The sequence below is a fragment of the Lathamus discolor genome, chromosome 14 (genome assembly GCF_037157495.1).
Source record: "Lathamus discolor isolate bLatDis1 chromosome 14, bLatDis1.hap1, whole genome shotgun sequence".
In the NCBI taxonomy this organism is placed as follows: Eukaryota; Metazoa; Chordata; class Aves; order Psittaciformes; family Psittacidae; genus Lathamus; species Lathamus discolor.
The window spans coordinates 2,107,870-2,122,775 of NC_088897.1; the positions used below are offsets into that span (position 1 = coordinate 2,107,870).

At 55.2% G+C, this 14,906-nt stretch overlaps 1 protein-coding gene across 1 annotated transcript in view; it reads right to left on the bottom strand.

Moving 5' to 3' along the window:
- The window catches only part of TBX4 (T-box transcription factor 4), a 39,344-nt gene that overhangs the window by 24,346 nt on the left and 92 nt on the right, over positions 1-14,906 (bottom strand). The window contains exons 2-3 of the mRNA XM_065694571.1: positions 9,969-10,127; positions 9,050-9,144 (exon numbers count right to left, since the gene is read on the bottom strand). Of these exons, the coding sequence (XP_065550643.1) occupies positions 9,050-9,144; positions 9,969-10,127 (254 nt within the window). The remainder of the gene's footprint in view (positions 1-9,049; positions 9,145-9,968; positions 10,128-14,906) is intronic.

A 14,906-nucleotide genomic window follows, 5' to 3' on the forward strand; every position in this document is an offset into this window, starting at 1 on the left:
GCGTCTCCACAGAGAATGCTTCACTTTGGCCAGCGCTCCCTGACAATAGCTTGCTTCATCATCTATTGCTCGGGGACCAGCGGTGGCAGAAGAATAACCAGCGCTGCCATAAAGACTTGCCAGCACCTTGCCAAGCTCTGGGAAAGCTCAGCCTGGCTTTGGTGGGAGGTCTGAAGCAAGAACCAGGCAGATCCACATTTTAGCCACCTTCTTCCCCACTGCCACACACAGCTCCAGGCTGGGTGAGAGCTTCCCTGCACGGAAACCAGTCCCAAAAACTGGGAATTCGGGGCTTCCCAGGGAAGGTGTCCAAGCAGCAGCATCTGATCCTCACTGACACCTCCTGAGCCAAGGGTGGCTGTGCAGAGAAGCTCAGTGAGGCTCAGCGTTAAGCACGTGTGCAGCACAGCATAAACCATTAGGTGATGTTTAAGCCATCAGTGAATAGGAGATTAAGAGCAGCAATTCCTGGCCTCATCATCTTTTGTTCAGACCCAGAGCCTGGTCAGACACACTGTTCTGAACATGCAAACACTGCTGCGATCCCTGCGGTGGGAGAGTCCAGGGCTGAACCAATTTCTTCCTCTTTCTGCCCTTTGAGCAAGGTGTGTGTCTAACCCACCAGCACACATTAAGGGCAGTCAGCAGGGCCACTCACTGAGCAGGAGCCACCGAGCCAGCCCTGCCTAGCCAGGGACCAGCCACGAGTCCACAGAGTGCCTGTGCAACAGGCAGTGATGCACAGGGGATGCAGCGATGCGCAGGGGATACAGCGCGAACAGCCAAGCATCAGCCCCGACAGCCTTTCTGCAAACCAGAGTCAGCAAGGCTCCAGTTTTGGACATGTTCAAAACATGCTTCTCCTTCCCTCTAGCTCAAGCCAGTGAAGAAGGTACCATCCAGACTCCTCAGCACTCTCTTGATGGTCTCCTGCACCCCTTAAAACCCTCTCTTGGGTTATTGACAGGCACGTTTCTACCTCCCTCCCTGCACTGGCAGGGGGACAGCACTGTCTTGTGATGGCAGCAGTTCTGTGTCCTTTGGAGTGAAAAACTTAAATCAGTTTTGATGTTCACATGAGAAAGCTGCCCTCAAAGAAAGCGATCACGGGAGAAAGGCTCCTGTGCCTCCCTCCTGTGGGAGCGGGACAGCTGATACTGCATTAAAACCCCATGGTCTGGCACCCCATTGCTGGGGGCTGAAGTGCAGGGGCATGGCCCGGGGAGGGCAGAGGAGCTGGCCCTGGGAACCACAGGCAACTGAAGAGGGGCCAGCATTGCTGGGGCTCTGCACCGCGCTGCCACAGCCCCAGCTAAACCCTTCCCCACCGCTCTGGGCAGATGAAATGTAGCAAAAACAGTAAAAGCCAGGAAAATAAACAAGCAGCGCAATTCTGCAGCCCTCCCAAGCTTCAGAGATGATGTGTGAGTGAATTATTTGTTCTGATAATGAAGCAGTCATTGCTTAGCTAAGTTTATGCTAGGCACATTTTATCTCTACATGATATTCACAAATTGTTTTAAAATGAACTGTTAGAATAAGCATCTCTTGTTTATTTATTTATCCTATTACTGTCCAATCCCCTTAACCATGGAACAGTTACTGACACGGAGCCAAAGCTCCTATTATGTTCAAACAAAGTTTAATTAATGTCTAATTGGTTGGTTGGATTTGGAAGTAAGTGATAAGAGGAAAGCTATGCTTTTGTTTGGGGCAGTAGTTCCCAGCCTCTTGGGCTCTCCTGGCTCAGCCACTTCTGGGCATCTTCCTTGTGTTTTAACCCTCGGGGACAGGCCTGGTTGGTCCTGGAGAGATGGGCGACTGCAGGGCTCCCAGGTCCAATGGAGTCTTATTTTGGGGGGCAGGGAATAGTAAGCAGAGTAGCCAAGAGCATCAAAACCAGCAAAGAGCTCAAGACACTGATCCGAGCACCAACTGCCCCGTCCTGCATGCCAGGACCTGTGTGTCCCAGGGACACTGGCTCATGCCTTGCTACGACTGAGGGACAAAAAGTGGCCTCTGCAACCCCTCAGGTGTCACCACCTGCCTGCTCATAAGGATCTGAGCTGACCTTCCTTACTTAGATGCGAACATCATTTCTGATGCCCCTACTGATGCATTGGCTGGGAAGGGGTTTCTCTGACCAGCACAGGGAAGCCACGGAGAACTCAACAAGTACATCCACAGAAAAAATGCATGGAACCAAGACCTGGGTCTGCTGGAGCAACCCAAGTCATGCCCTCACGAAAGGGCCCACGGAAATATGCGGACTGGTGCTCACTGCATGTCCCTGTGGTGTGAATGGTGCTTCAGGGCGTAAAAGGTCCCCCATCTCCTCAACAGATGAAGTCCTGTTTTCATAAGGAGTTTCAATAAGACAAAGGTTTCTACACTTTTACTGTGCTTGGTTTTGGGATGGCCAAGTAAAGCAATGACTGGATTTCCAGAAGTATGGTGCTGCATGGTGCTGGAAAGGTGATGCTTATTGCACATCAGGTTGTGAAAGGACCAGAGAAACAAGAAATCGCTCAATATCTTGGCAAAAAAGCCATATCATGGCTTAAAGACCAACTCATCAGAAGCTGCTGGGCATGCTGAGATGCCTCCAGTGATGGTTCCAAAGCACTGAGGTAGGTGACATGCCTGCATCCCTGATAAAGACTAATGTGGCTCCCAAGTCTTCTTGAGAGTTGGCCATGGCTGCCTAAGGATGCCTCTCCTTTTCTTCGTTGTTAGGAGGGAAAGGCATGGTGCACAGAGGCTTCAAGAACCATGTTTCCATTCTGATGACCTTTCTTCTTTTTTCTTATTTCCCTTCTTTTGACAAGTATTTCTTCCACTGACTTAACGCATCTTTAAAACTAATATTCTCCAGGGCAGATTAAAACAAATTTGGGGATGTCAGCTGTTTCTTTTAGCCTTTTAAATGGCATTTCCTTTTTGATAGATTCTTGCTTTCAGAAAATACTTTAAGAAGATCAAAGAGTTTTCCAACAGGGTCCCATTTTCCCAGTGTATCCTAACCCTCAGTCCCTTATTTCTCTTATCACCCACGCCACTCCGCTATGACTCTCTGTATACAAAGTAAGAGCAGTTAACTTTGAAGTGCTGGATTAGCCCATGCCAGATCCTTGCCTCAGAATAACAAACAATACAGGTTCAACAGGAGTTCTCATCAGTAGTTCATTTTTCAGCCCCAAATTCACTGTCACTAACACAAGCAACATTGAACCCTCAGTCTATGGACAGATAGGAGAGATTTATCTGGTGGCAGGACCATGACCTAGTGATGAGAAGGTCAGACAGTTAAGGGATTTTTATATTTTGGACTGGTGAGGTTGTATTTTTTTCTTCTGGCTAGCACATCTGATTTTTAAATAAAACATTGTTTCTCACATACTTGAGAACGTGGTTGGCTGGATGGCTGCTTTCATGGTCTAGAAACATTTCCTCTCTTTGCCCCACAGTAACTTGAAACATGGGCAGGCTTCTTGCCATGGGATGCTTCTCCAGTGCTTTCGTTTTGCTGCAACTGAGATTGAGCAGAAAAGGTTCCAGCATGCCAGTGGATGGCAGAGATAGGTGCCAGCAGCACCAGGAGCACAGCACAAAGGTGCCTCAGAGAGGAGCTGTGCAAGAGCTCTGCCAACCACCCCGCACTGCAGCATTTCGGAGCAGGTTTTCTCCCTCTCCAGCCTGGCTCCCTCGGCGATGCAGCCCCTCCAGCTGTGTGGGCTCCACAGAGCTTTCAGAGGCGCCGCAGGCAGCCTTGGCATCAGTGCCAGGCCATGCACCGGCTCATCAGCACAGGGCAGGAGGTGATCCACAGCCCCTGTGCCCGGGAGCTTTCGGTGCAGGGGCAGAGTCTGAGCAATAGTGGGGCTCTTCACCAGCTGGTTTGGGCTTGACCAAACCCTTCCCTGCAGCCCTGGCCAGCACTGCTGCAGCTCTGGTCTAAGCACAAGTGGGAAAGCTTTGGGAACACCCTTAACCATGAGCATTCCGTGCCTTCAACGAACTAAAACCAAGATTTGCTGTTTGAAGAGAGAATTATATTAGAAACTAAAACCCCATCCCTGCACTACTCTGGATGCATAAGCTCTGTCTTCCTTGCCAAAGCTGTCGACATCTTTAGCAACACTGCCAAGAGCCATTGGAGTTTGCTCCTGATCCTTTCTCTAAAAGCAGGAGTTTGCCCGCATGGGGTAATTCCAGGACCCCAAATTTAGGATTAAGCAGATCAAACATTCCTTAAATATCTATTTTATTTCCAAGTTTTGAATTGATGGCTCACATTCCATTGCTGATCTCAGATATTAAGGTTTGCTTTTGGATCAAAAACCTTTTGCAGAAATTCTTGTAACTGCCTCCAAAGATTCTGGACAAATATTTCCCTTTAATTGTAATGAGAACTGGGCACCCATATGCCCTACAGAGCCATGGAAAATTTAGCTTTTAAAGGATTATTCACAGAGGAAAGCTGCACCAGCTTAGCCAAAGCATTTAAACTTCTTCAGACCTTGATGTCCTAAAAACTAGTTTTATTTTGGTTTACTAAAGTTGATTAGGAACAGATTCCTTAAAACTGAAATAAGCCACTTTTAAAATGAAACTTGAACATCTAAAGGGGGATTGCATCTTTTGCGCACATGCAAGCTGCTTTATTGATCCCCCCCCCTTCCCCCCCCCGGGCAATATTTTCCTACACATGCTTCCTAAAACCTGCTACCACAAAGACTGAAGCTATCTGTGTACCCATGCACATCCTGCACTCCAGCTACAACAGTTTCGGCATCCTGAGCCCCCCTTTCACATCTCTGGGATGGTTGCGCTACCATAGGGGAATGACACAATATTTTCCCTTCAGTAACTGTTCACAAAACTCTGACCAAACATCCTGTGAACTGCTATTTTTCACTCATTAGCCATCAGCTTCATCAATTGTTTGCCCCTGGTAAGATCTGAATAGAAACCGCAATGCTGCGAAGGTTGGCACCTTGGAGAAAAACTAGCAAACAGCCAGAGCTAAATATAAACGACCAGAAAGAAAGAAACCCTGGGGCAGGAATACTGTGCAATCACAGATTCGCTTCCCGAAGAAATAAGGTCTGGAAGATGAGATTTCGCAAAGGATTATGAGAGGCAAAGTGGGGTTTGCCACAAGGTTAAAAATAAAATGCAATTGTTCAGTTAAATAATAGCACACGAGAGCAAGAAGATGAAACTGGAAAGCAAGATTTATAAGGAAGCCTCTCCTTTGCTTTGCGCTTTATCCACCCCTCATACAACTTCATCGCTCCGGAATTCCTAAAATCCAGCAGGAAAGGTGCGCGCCTTGCTAGGATAGGCTGCGGCTGCCAACAGCCCGACGGGCACGGCCAGAGCCGTGCACCGCGCAGCAGGGCTGGAGAAGGATGGAATTCGGGTAAACATCTGCACCTCCACCCGTTAATGCAACCTGTTCCCTTTGCTGCCATATGATGGATTTTAGTCATCTGGTTTAACAGGACAACTGAAAAAATTATAGGACAATTGGGAAAGTGCCCTTTTCTCCCCCTCTTTTCTCCAATAAATGGGGGGATTTGTGAACAATTATAACCGTATTTATAAGCACAGGCATGCACAGCTCCATCTGGACCCTGGGCTTATTCATCCGTCCCAGGAAGAAGGGGATAGGGAGAACCGGGAGCGGGACCGGCCGCTGCCGCCACGCCGGGGCTCTGCGGTGAGAGGCGTCTCGGAGGAGCGAGCCGGGCTCGCAGGCCCCCGAGCACCGAGGTTCCCCCGGCAAACGGCGGCAGAGCCAGAGCCACGGCTCCTGCCGACAGCGGGGCTCTGGCAGCTGCCACCGGGAGCAACCACGGGGCCGGGTTTCTTGCCATTGCCCTCGGCTGAGGCAGCCCGCAGGCACCCACAGCCCCGGGCAGCGGCGGAGACCGGGCGATTCCTGCGCTGGGCGTAATTCAGCCTTCAAAAGCCATCAACGGAAAATCCTCTGGAGGCGAAATTCGTCATTAGAGCAAACCTCAAATCGGAGGAAGGAGACAAAGGCTCTGATTTATGGAGCCCGGCGTCCCATCCGCCAGGCAGGGTTCTACCTCCGAGCGCTTTTATGCAAAGTTCAGGGAACTTCGCTAACATAAACTTTTTATCTTTTGATGATCCTTTTAATATAAAATAATCTCTTCTTTTCTCCCCCTCCCACAATGAACCAGTCGGACATTAAGAAGATAGCGAGTGCATTTTAAAGATGTTTCCACTTTATAAATCAAGCTTTCTTGGCAACAACATGATTTCTATTGCAATGCTGAGCTTGCTGTGTTCTCCTAATATCTCCTACAGATCAATCCTAAGAGGGAGTAATAATCCCCCAAAGTAATTCTCAGCATTAAATTCTCGATAATTTATAGTTGGCTCGTTCTGTGGAGCTCTCCAAAGAATGAAACAAATGACTCCCTCTCTCCCCCCTACTAAGTTATCAATATTTGCCTTGTTTATACAAAAAGGCTATTTTACACCATTGCCATGGAATTAACGCTTCCGCTGAGCTTTACATTTCCCCTCCATTGAGTGAGCTTGTCATTAAAGTAACTTTTGTGGTGGTGGTTTTGAATTTAAAAATCAGACTTCAGTTTCTTTTCGTTTGTGCCCCTTGAGGTCAGGCAGACCGACATTTAGGTGATTTCAACTGACTGCATTCAGGGGCATCTCTGTCCCTGCTGCGAGGGGGCTTAGAGTCCCAATTAATGCCTGCAATTAGCTGTTTTCCCTTTTCTCCACCCCTTGCTAAATGCAAGTGCATACAAACCTCCATTAACCATCACTTATTTAATTGGGTCAAGAGGAGGTTTATTATTGCTACCCTTTACTCAAACAGCTCGGGCAAAGTAAAATCTGCATGAAGCACTAATTTGCATCCCGTCATTTGCGTTCCGATTAGTGACATGCTCCTGCTTTGGGCTGCAGCACGGACTCGAGTGGCTCAGCCTGGCACTCGCTGGGAACGAGGAGAGTTAAGCGGTGACGGGGTTTAAGTTGTTCGAGCTTTCTGCCAGCCTCACGCTAATTGTTTTGTGCATTTAGTTGGGTTTTTAGGTTTTGCTTTCGGTGTTGCCTGGGCCCGGTACCGGCTTTGTTCCATCTCTCTCCATTTTAACACCGATTAAAACGTTACCCTGTATTTTGCACCATTTGCAGCTGGACATAGAGGAAAGAAATGAAGTGGCGATTTCATTTCAGGTATTCTTAGCATTTCAGCTATTTCTTTTTCTTTCCTTTTTGGATTTTTTTTTTTCGTGTGTGCTTTTTCTTTGTTTGCTTCCTTGGTTTTGTTTTTACTTAAAAGCTATTTTTAAAAGCTGCCGTGGGTTTGATGGTGCTGCACCGATTTTCACAACTACAGAATTTGGCTTGGACAACTTAAAAAAAATCCAAAGTTTTTTACGTCTTCATATCAATCTCCTCGGTCCCATCCACATGCTCATGAAAGGTGACTACGTGTGCACTGCCAGCTCCACCGGACAAAGAATGTGGGACTGAGCCCTATACATATGGATTTGTTTAAACAATCCACATTAAGACTTACAAAGAGATAACATGCACATTTGGGATGCTTAGGGTCTAGAATTTGGTAAAGATATTACACATCCCGCACAGACACAGATACTATAAATTAAGGGTGAAATATTTGAGGTCTTGATCCCCTAGTCTTAGCTGACTTAGGTAGCAGACCTATCAAAACGAATCCAGCTCTTCACATCAGTAAATGCTACAGAACAAGCCCTAAGATTTTATACACCAAAATGCAGTGTGATAAGGACAGTTACCTGCACAATCACTTCATAAATAGGCCAAACAGCAAACAAATTGAAGATCCCCGAGACATACACCCCCTCTCCAGGGGGACTAATGAGAGTATCTTGGTTATTAGAGTAAAGCTGCTTCTGCACAGAGCTGGGGACAGGGGAAAAGATAGAGAAACCGCTCATCAACCCCAAAATCCAAAGCGGGGGATTGGGATCTGAAAGACGCAGTGTGAGCAGCAAACGGGGGAGAAAAGATATATACACATATACACACACACAGCCCCGCTTCGAGCTGCCCTTCTCGAACAATCAGGGACCACAGTAAAAAAAACCTGCTTATTTCTGCTTTCTCCCCATTATTTGAGTGTCCTCCACAGCTCTCTAGCACTGTGTAAAACCAGCACTGGCACGGCATGGCAGACCCACAGAGCTGCGTTAGGATTAAATGGATTTTAATACCTAAGGCTGGCAACTTCTCTTTTCAGCGGCCGCAGAAGTCAAGGGCAGCTGCTCCGGTGCCCGCGGTGGGAGCTGCGTTGGTTTTGTCGGGATTCCCGGGCTGGCGATGGGCTGAGGTTTGATTCTGATGTTGATCTTCCTGACATTAATGCTCCCATCGCCCACCAGAGCAGCCCGGCTAGGAAAGGATCCCTGGGCGGGCACAGAGATGGGCTCACCGGGGAAGAGAAGCTTCCGCAAGCCGCTCTCTCCTTCCCCCCGGGGCATCGGTGTGCACGCTGGGGGGGCTCCGATTTGGTGAAACCATCGTTTGTTTCCAAGGGAAGGCAGATTTTCCTTCCCACAGCTACCAGGATAAAAGTGGTACCTGCCTCTTTTTAGTTTTGAGGTTAAAAACAGAGCCTAAGCCTTCCTATTGCTAAACCTTTGGTGCAAAGTATCCCAGCACAGGTCTTAGCACACTACGCAGGGAAAGGGAGCGGAGTTTGAACAGCGCGGCAACCATGCCAACATCTTAAAAAATATATGTATAATAACAGGAAGAATTATCAAAGAAAATCGGACTAAATGTGGCAAAGGACTCCACAGCCCGTAAGCTCATGGCCACGCTCAAACACACGTACAGCTTACACGGAAAGAAAATGATCTTACCGAGATCTACAACCACATGAATAATGTTTTTTTTTAATGCCACTGATTGCAGCTCTGCAGAATCCAGTCTTGGCAAACAGGGACATTTCGTACAGATCAGAAGCAATACACGTCCGCGAGGAATTTTCACTAACCTGCCTGCTTTGGTTATGATCATTTCTGTGCCAGCTTCATGGAATTTCTTCCATAGCTCCTTCTCATGGAGATAGACTTTGATATTTTCTATGGTCTGGAAAAATAAAGATCATGAGAACAGTAAGAAATGACTAAGAAAACCCAGGAGCGGGGCTGGAAGGGTAAGGGGCTCGGTGGCTGCGCACCCAGGACCAGGGCCACAGGCAGGCACTGGGCGAATCTGCACAATCCTCGGGCCTGCCTGTGCGGGAGGAGGATGGAGTCCCAAAAATTCCACTGCCCTCTGCCAAAAATAAGAGAAGCAAACCGAGGCCGGGTTGAACCGACTTTCCCATCTAGGCGGCACACAGCGGCCAAAAGGATTTTTTTTCCCTTTCTTTTCTCTTTTCCGTGGGGGTTTCCGTGCCCGGCCGGGCAGACGGGCCCCGCTGTCGCCCTGTGACTCCCAGAAATCGGTGCCAGGATCATCCACGTGGACCCGGGATCCGCTGAACGATACGCACGGGCAGGGCCGCGGTTTCTGCGCGGAGCCGCTCTTTTTCGCGGATGCTGCGGGCACGGCGGAGGCCCAAGCCGGGCGCGGGGGTGAGGGCAGGGAAGCCGCGATGTGCCCAGAGGCCTCGGGACTTTCATTTAGAGGGGAAAAAACCCGATGAAACCCACGGTCGGGCAGGGCCCTGCTCGGGAGGAGCGGCCGCGGCTCCCCCACAGGACGGGCCCCGTGGCCGCGGCTCTGAGGCGCTGCTTTGCAGGGCGAAAAAATGCTAAAAAAAGAAAAATAAAGAATAATAATAATAAAAAAACACCAAACCCTGAGTTCCCTCGCATGCCCCCACACCCCGAGGTCGCGGGAGGCCGGGCTGGCGGAGAGGGCGAGGGGCAAAGCCGTCGGGCAGAATGCGGCCGGGCGGTGCATACCTGCTCAGGATCGGGGAGCTGTGGGCTGCTGAGCGGCGTGCTGCTCCCCCCGGCTACGCCGAGGACGGGGGAACCGGCGGAGGAGTCCGCATGGCCGGGCGCGGGGGCTGTTGGAAACCCTTCCTCGGTTTCAGACAGGCTTTTCTCCTGGAGCATTTCCTTGGGGGAAGAGAGGCGCACCGTTAGCTCGCAGCACCGGCGGCCACGTCCAGCCCCTGCTCGCCCTCCCTCCCGGCCCTGGGTACTGCCACCTGCGGGGTCAGGCCCTCCCGGCCCGGCCCGCGATCCTTCCTCAGGCGGCGGCACTCGGCTAGGCTGGGACGTGACACTGCCCGGGGGAAGCCGCAGAGCCCGGGAGAGCGGGGCCGGGCCCGCCTGTCCCGGGGGGAGCCGCCCCCGAGTGTCTGCGCTCCCGCTTGAGGCCCTGTCAGCTCATCTCAGATGTGGCCGCAGCCCCCCGGCCTTTAACCTCTCCTCCACGCCTTTTGGCACCGTTCGGGGCCGCTGCCCTTCGGGGAGGGTAGCCCAACCCGGCCGGTCTCTCTGTCCCTTCCCGTCGAGGCTCCCGGAGGCTCCGCACCAGCGCTCGGGGCCGCGGTGAAGCGCTGTGGCAGAATGGAGCGGCGTAAACAGGCAGAGTGCTGGTCTTCGAGATAAAAGGGCCCCTCTTAAACTTGGACGGAGACTGGGAAAAGCCAATAAAGATAAGGGCTGACAGCTTCACCGGGGCTGCCGCGCATCAACCCCGACTTTTACAGCGCGGAGGGACTCGGACGCCCGCCCTGCTCCCCGCTCGACAGACAGAAGGACAGATAAAGGGACGGGCAGCGGTCCCGAGCATGCTGCTGGTCCCAGCCCCGGGAACGGAAACCGACGGTCCCCAAGGGGAAATGCTGACAGCACCCGGACCCGTGGCCCCGACAGCACTGCCCTGCTCCGGTCCCTGCCCGGTGATGCCGAGGCTCAGCCGCCTGTCCGGGGCCGTGGAGGGAAAGAGCGGGGCTGGGACCCGCAGTTCCAGTGGCAGCAGAGCTTCGAGGAGAGCTCCAGCCACAGAGGCGGACACCGGCCCGGCTCTGTGCGGGCGTGCACGCACACGCCCCCCGGCACCGCTGCACATCCCGGGGCAGCGAGCGCCCCGCACGAAGGGATGGGGCAACCCCAGCCAAGGCGAGGCACGGATGCTGCCGGCGGCCGACCTGCACGGCGGGGCCGGGTGACCCGGGGGAGCACAGGTGGGAGTCCCCGAGGGCCCTGGCTCCTGGAAGGGAACCCCGGTGCTCCCGGGGACGGGAGGGTTGGCGGGCCGGGGAGCAGCGGGGCAGGGCTGCGGCGATCGCCCCGGCACAGGCCGCAGGGAGCTCCGTACCCGCGAACCCCGCTCCCTCCCTCCCTTCCTTCCCTCCAACCCCCAGGAACTCACACGGCCGTCCGGGGGGCAGGAGGCGCAGCGGGGGGCTCCGGGCTTCGCCTTGGGGCGGCTGAGGCATGAAGGGCATCCGCGGGGCAGCGCGGCGGCTGCGCGGGGCGCTCAGGCCGGGCGCGGCTCCGCGGCCCCCGATGGCAGCGGCTTGCGGGGCATCCCCTGCTGCGCGGATTCACTTTCCCTTGATCTTGGCGGAAAATGTTCCATAAAGATCCAGTTTGGGGCCTTTCGACTCCCTCCCTCTTTGTCTCCCCCCTCCCTTTTCCCTTCCCCTCCTGTTGCTGACGTTGCCGCTGTCAATCACGTCCCCACAGACCGGCTCTGGCCCGCTCCGCCCGGCCAGACCCGCTCGCCCCAGACCCGCACCCGTCCGACGGCCCGCTCCCGGGGACACCGGCCGAGGGCACGGACCGCTCGGTCCCTGCGCACAGGGCCCAGCCGCGGCCTTCCCCGGCCTGCCCCGGCGTTGCGCCGGGCCCGACAGCGATCGGAGCCTCTTTGCTGGTCGGAGGGAAGCCCTGCGGGGGAGGACACCCCCAGCCCCACCGCCCCCTCCCAGCACTGATGGTCCCGGCGCTCCCCACTGCTCGCCGGGGTTCGGGGCCCGGCCTGGGTCTGCAGCAGGGCAGAAGGGCCGCGGCGGGCGCAGGCCGCGCTGGAAGGGCCGTTGACTCGGTGGGCCGGGCGGCTGGACCCCGCAGCAGGACCGGGGGCCTCCCGGAAGAGGGAATGGGGAAGAGCCGGGTCCGGAGGGGGGCAACGCTTCGGAGGGGTCCGCAGTCTCCGGCGGCTCCCCCAGCCCTGCTGCACCGGCAACCAAACTGCCCGTGTCCTGCCCGCCTAGGGCCGGCCTTCGAGTGCGGGTCTTCCCGAGAGCCCGGGTGAAGAGGCAGGGCTCCTTGTCCTCCCCCGGCCACAGCAGACTGACCCAGGAGGTGTGCGGGCTGGGAGGCCGCCGACACTGCCGTGGCGAGGCCGGGCTGCCGGGTCGGCCCTTGCCGGGGCCGCCCGAGGTGAGCGCGACGGGCAGAGTCGAGCTCCCGGGCCCGCACAGCCCGGACAGGAGCGCCTGCTCTCTTCGGCCGCGGGCACCACCTTCTCGGGGGTCCCACCCGCAAGCTAAACCCCCACATAGGGAGGACATCCCCCCTCAGGATAATTCCTTAGTTCTATCGCGACTGACAGGGCCACATCAGCTCTGTTGTCACGATTACCAAGACATACACACACCTACACACCTCCACTCCACAGCGCTGCTGTCGGGGCTGCCCGCCCTGTGCCGAGTTCTCCCTCGCATCCACCGGCGATCAAACCTCATCCAGCCACCAGCGCTTCCTCCTATAGTTATGTATGCCTATCGCGACAGCCCCACTGCTGCACACGGCCCTGTATCGCCGCAGCCCCGCTTGGCTCTGCTCTGCATCGTGCCCCTTCACGTCCCCTCGACCGGGCTGCACCTCACTCCGCGCCCGCGAAAGGGCGGCAGGCAGGAGACGCTTACCCGAGCCGGCCGGTCCCGGCCGGGGGCCGAGGTGCTGCTTGCTCCCGGCAGCGCCGGGCTCACCGGGACACCGCCATGGGCCGACGGGGCTTCACGGGGCAGGATTTTAATCAGTTTTTCTTGAAAGTGAATTTAAACCCAAACTCACTCCCACCGTCACGTGGTGCCGAAATTGGGAACAGGAGCAGAATAAAAAGTAAACTGGGGTCAACCCTTAATGAACCTTTTCCCTACTCCTAAAAAAGAGAAAGAAAGAAACCAAAGGCCCGGGCAGGCAGGGGGATGCGAGCGAGGGAGCAGCAATTCCCGCAGAAGCCGGCTGGCCGGGACCCGTTGCAGGTGAGACCGGGTCAGCGTCGGGCCCCGACGTGCGCCTGCGGCGCCGGGGCGAGGAGGACCCCGCGTCCTTATGGATGGAGAAGAGGCTAAGGCGGTCCTAGGGGTGAGAAAGGGAAGCGGTAAAGCCCGGCTTGAGTCTCCCGGAGCAGCACTCCCTGCCGCTGACCCGCTGCTCCTGGCCGTCTGGGCGGCCGAGGTGGTTTCCGCGGGTAGCAGCTACCTCTAAGCCACGAGCCGGCCCCGTACTGCAACCCCGCCGCCGCGGGAGGAGAGAACCCGCACAAGAGCCGCGGAGGATGCGCGCACCCGGGCACCGCAGTTGCCCCCGCTTAGACCGCTCGGTCCCGCCCTGGTTCCCACCGGCGGGCTCGGCTCTCCCGCACCCGCTGCGGCTGCCGAGGGCCGGGCTCCACGGCAAGGTGAACTTTTGTGTTTACTCTGCGGCTGGTGTCGGTCGCTCGGCTTTGTTTGGGTGAGTCTCCCTCCACCTTTTCCTTACGCAGCCGTTGGCAGCGGGAGTGACGGACGCTGCCAGCGCTTCCCTACGTTAAATGCATTTTCTCGCCTCCTAAATAATAACAATAATAATAATAATAGGTGGAGAAGGCCATCCCAGGTGGGGAGGATTTAATTAAAGCAAAGCCAAAGCCTTCCCCTCCTTCCCAGCAGCCCCGACGCCCTCCCCATCTCTGCGGACGAGGCTGCTGGAGCCGCGGTGCCCGGCCCTTTCCCCCGTGCGGCCCCGCAGACGCTGTCCTCGTTCGGCTCTGCCGTGCCGTAACCCTGGGCAGCACCTGCCCGCAGCGGGCTCTGGCCCGCGGGGTCCCCCGGGGCCCCTGAGCCGCAGCCGATTTCATCATCCCCGGCGTGGGACGGGGCGAAACGGCTCTGCCGGACGGAGCTCCCCTGCCGCGGCAGCTCTGGGCTTTTCCCGGTGGCTTCGGCAACGCACGGCGAGGCTCGAAACCAGCCCGACTGTCATCACCCGGCAGATAAACGGCCGGATCCCCGACGGCAGGGTGGCTCCTATTCACTGCTCATCATCGCCGAGTCAAAGGAGCAGGCAGGGGGAGGATAAGCCCTGCTTTCAGGGACCAGCGCTCCAAACCACTCATCACTGTCACCGAGCTCGCTCATGCCTTGGCCCTAAACACCGGCGATTAATAAAAGTTTACTGTCGCTTTTCTCCAATATTTACACTGAGTCTGAGGGCCGGGAAACACCGATCGGGCTCAGACCTGCGGGGATGCTCCACTGCTTCTCCAGCCTCTGCGGCCAGCGCTGCTCCCTTTCGCTCGTCCCCTTCCCCCAGGAAAAGCTGCCGACCACGACGGAGACGAGGGCAGAAGGGAGCCCCGAACCCGCACCCGACGGTACCGGGCTGCCCGACGGCGGCCGCTGCTCGGAGCACCCCTGCGATGCTGAGGGCGGCGGGGAAACCGTTCGGGGTCCGACCCCGGCCCCCGCCAAGTCAAGACCGAGCCTCGGCCGTGTGGGTTGGCATAGATTTATTGGCTGGAGCGGAAACTCACCGGTTTACACCACTGAGGAGAGTTTGGATGGATGAAAACTGAGAAAAAGTTGCCGAATTTGGCCAGCAGTAAGGCTGGAAGAATGGAGTGCTAATACTGAATTATGCATGTGCTCGGGAGGAATTACATAGCATCAGACT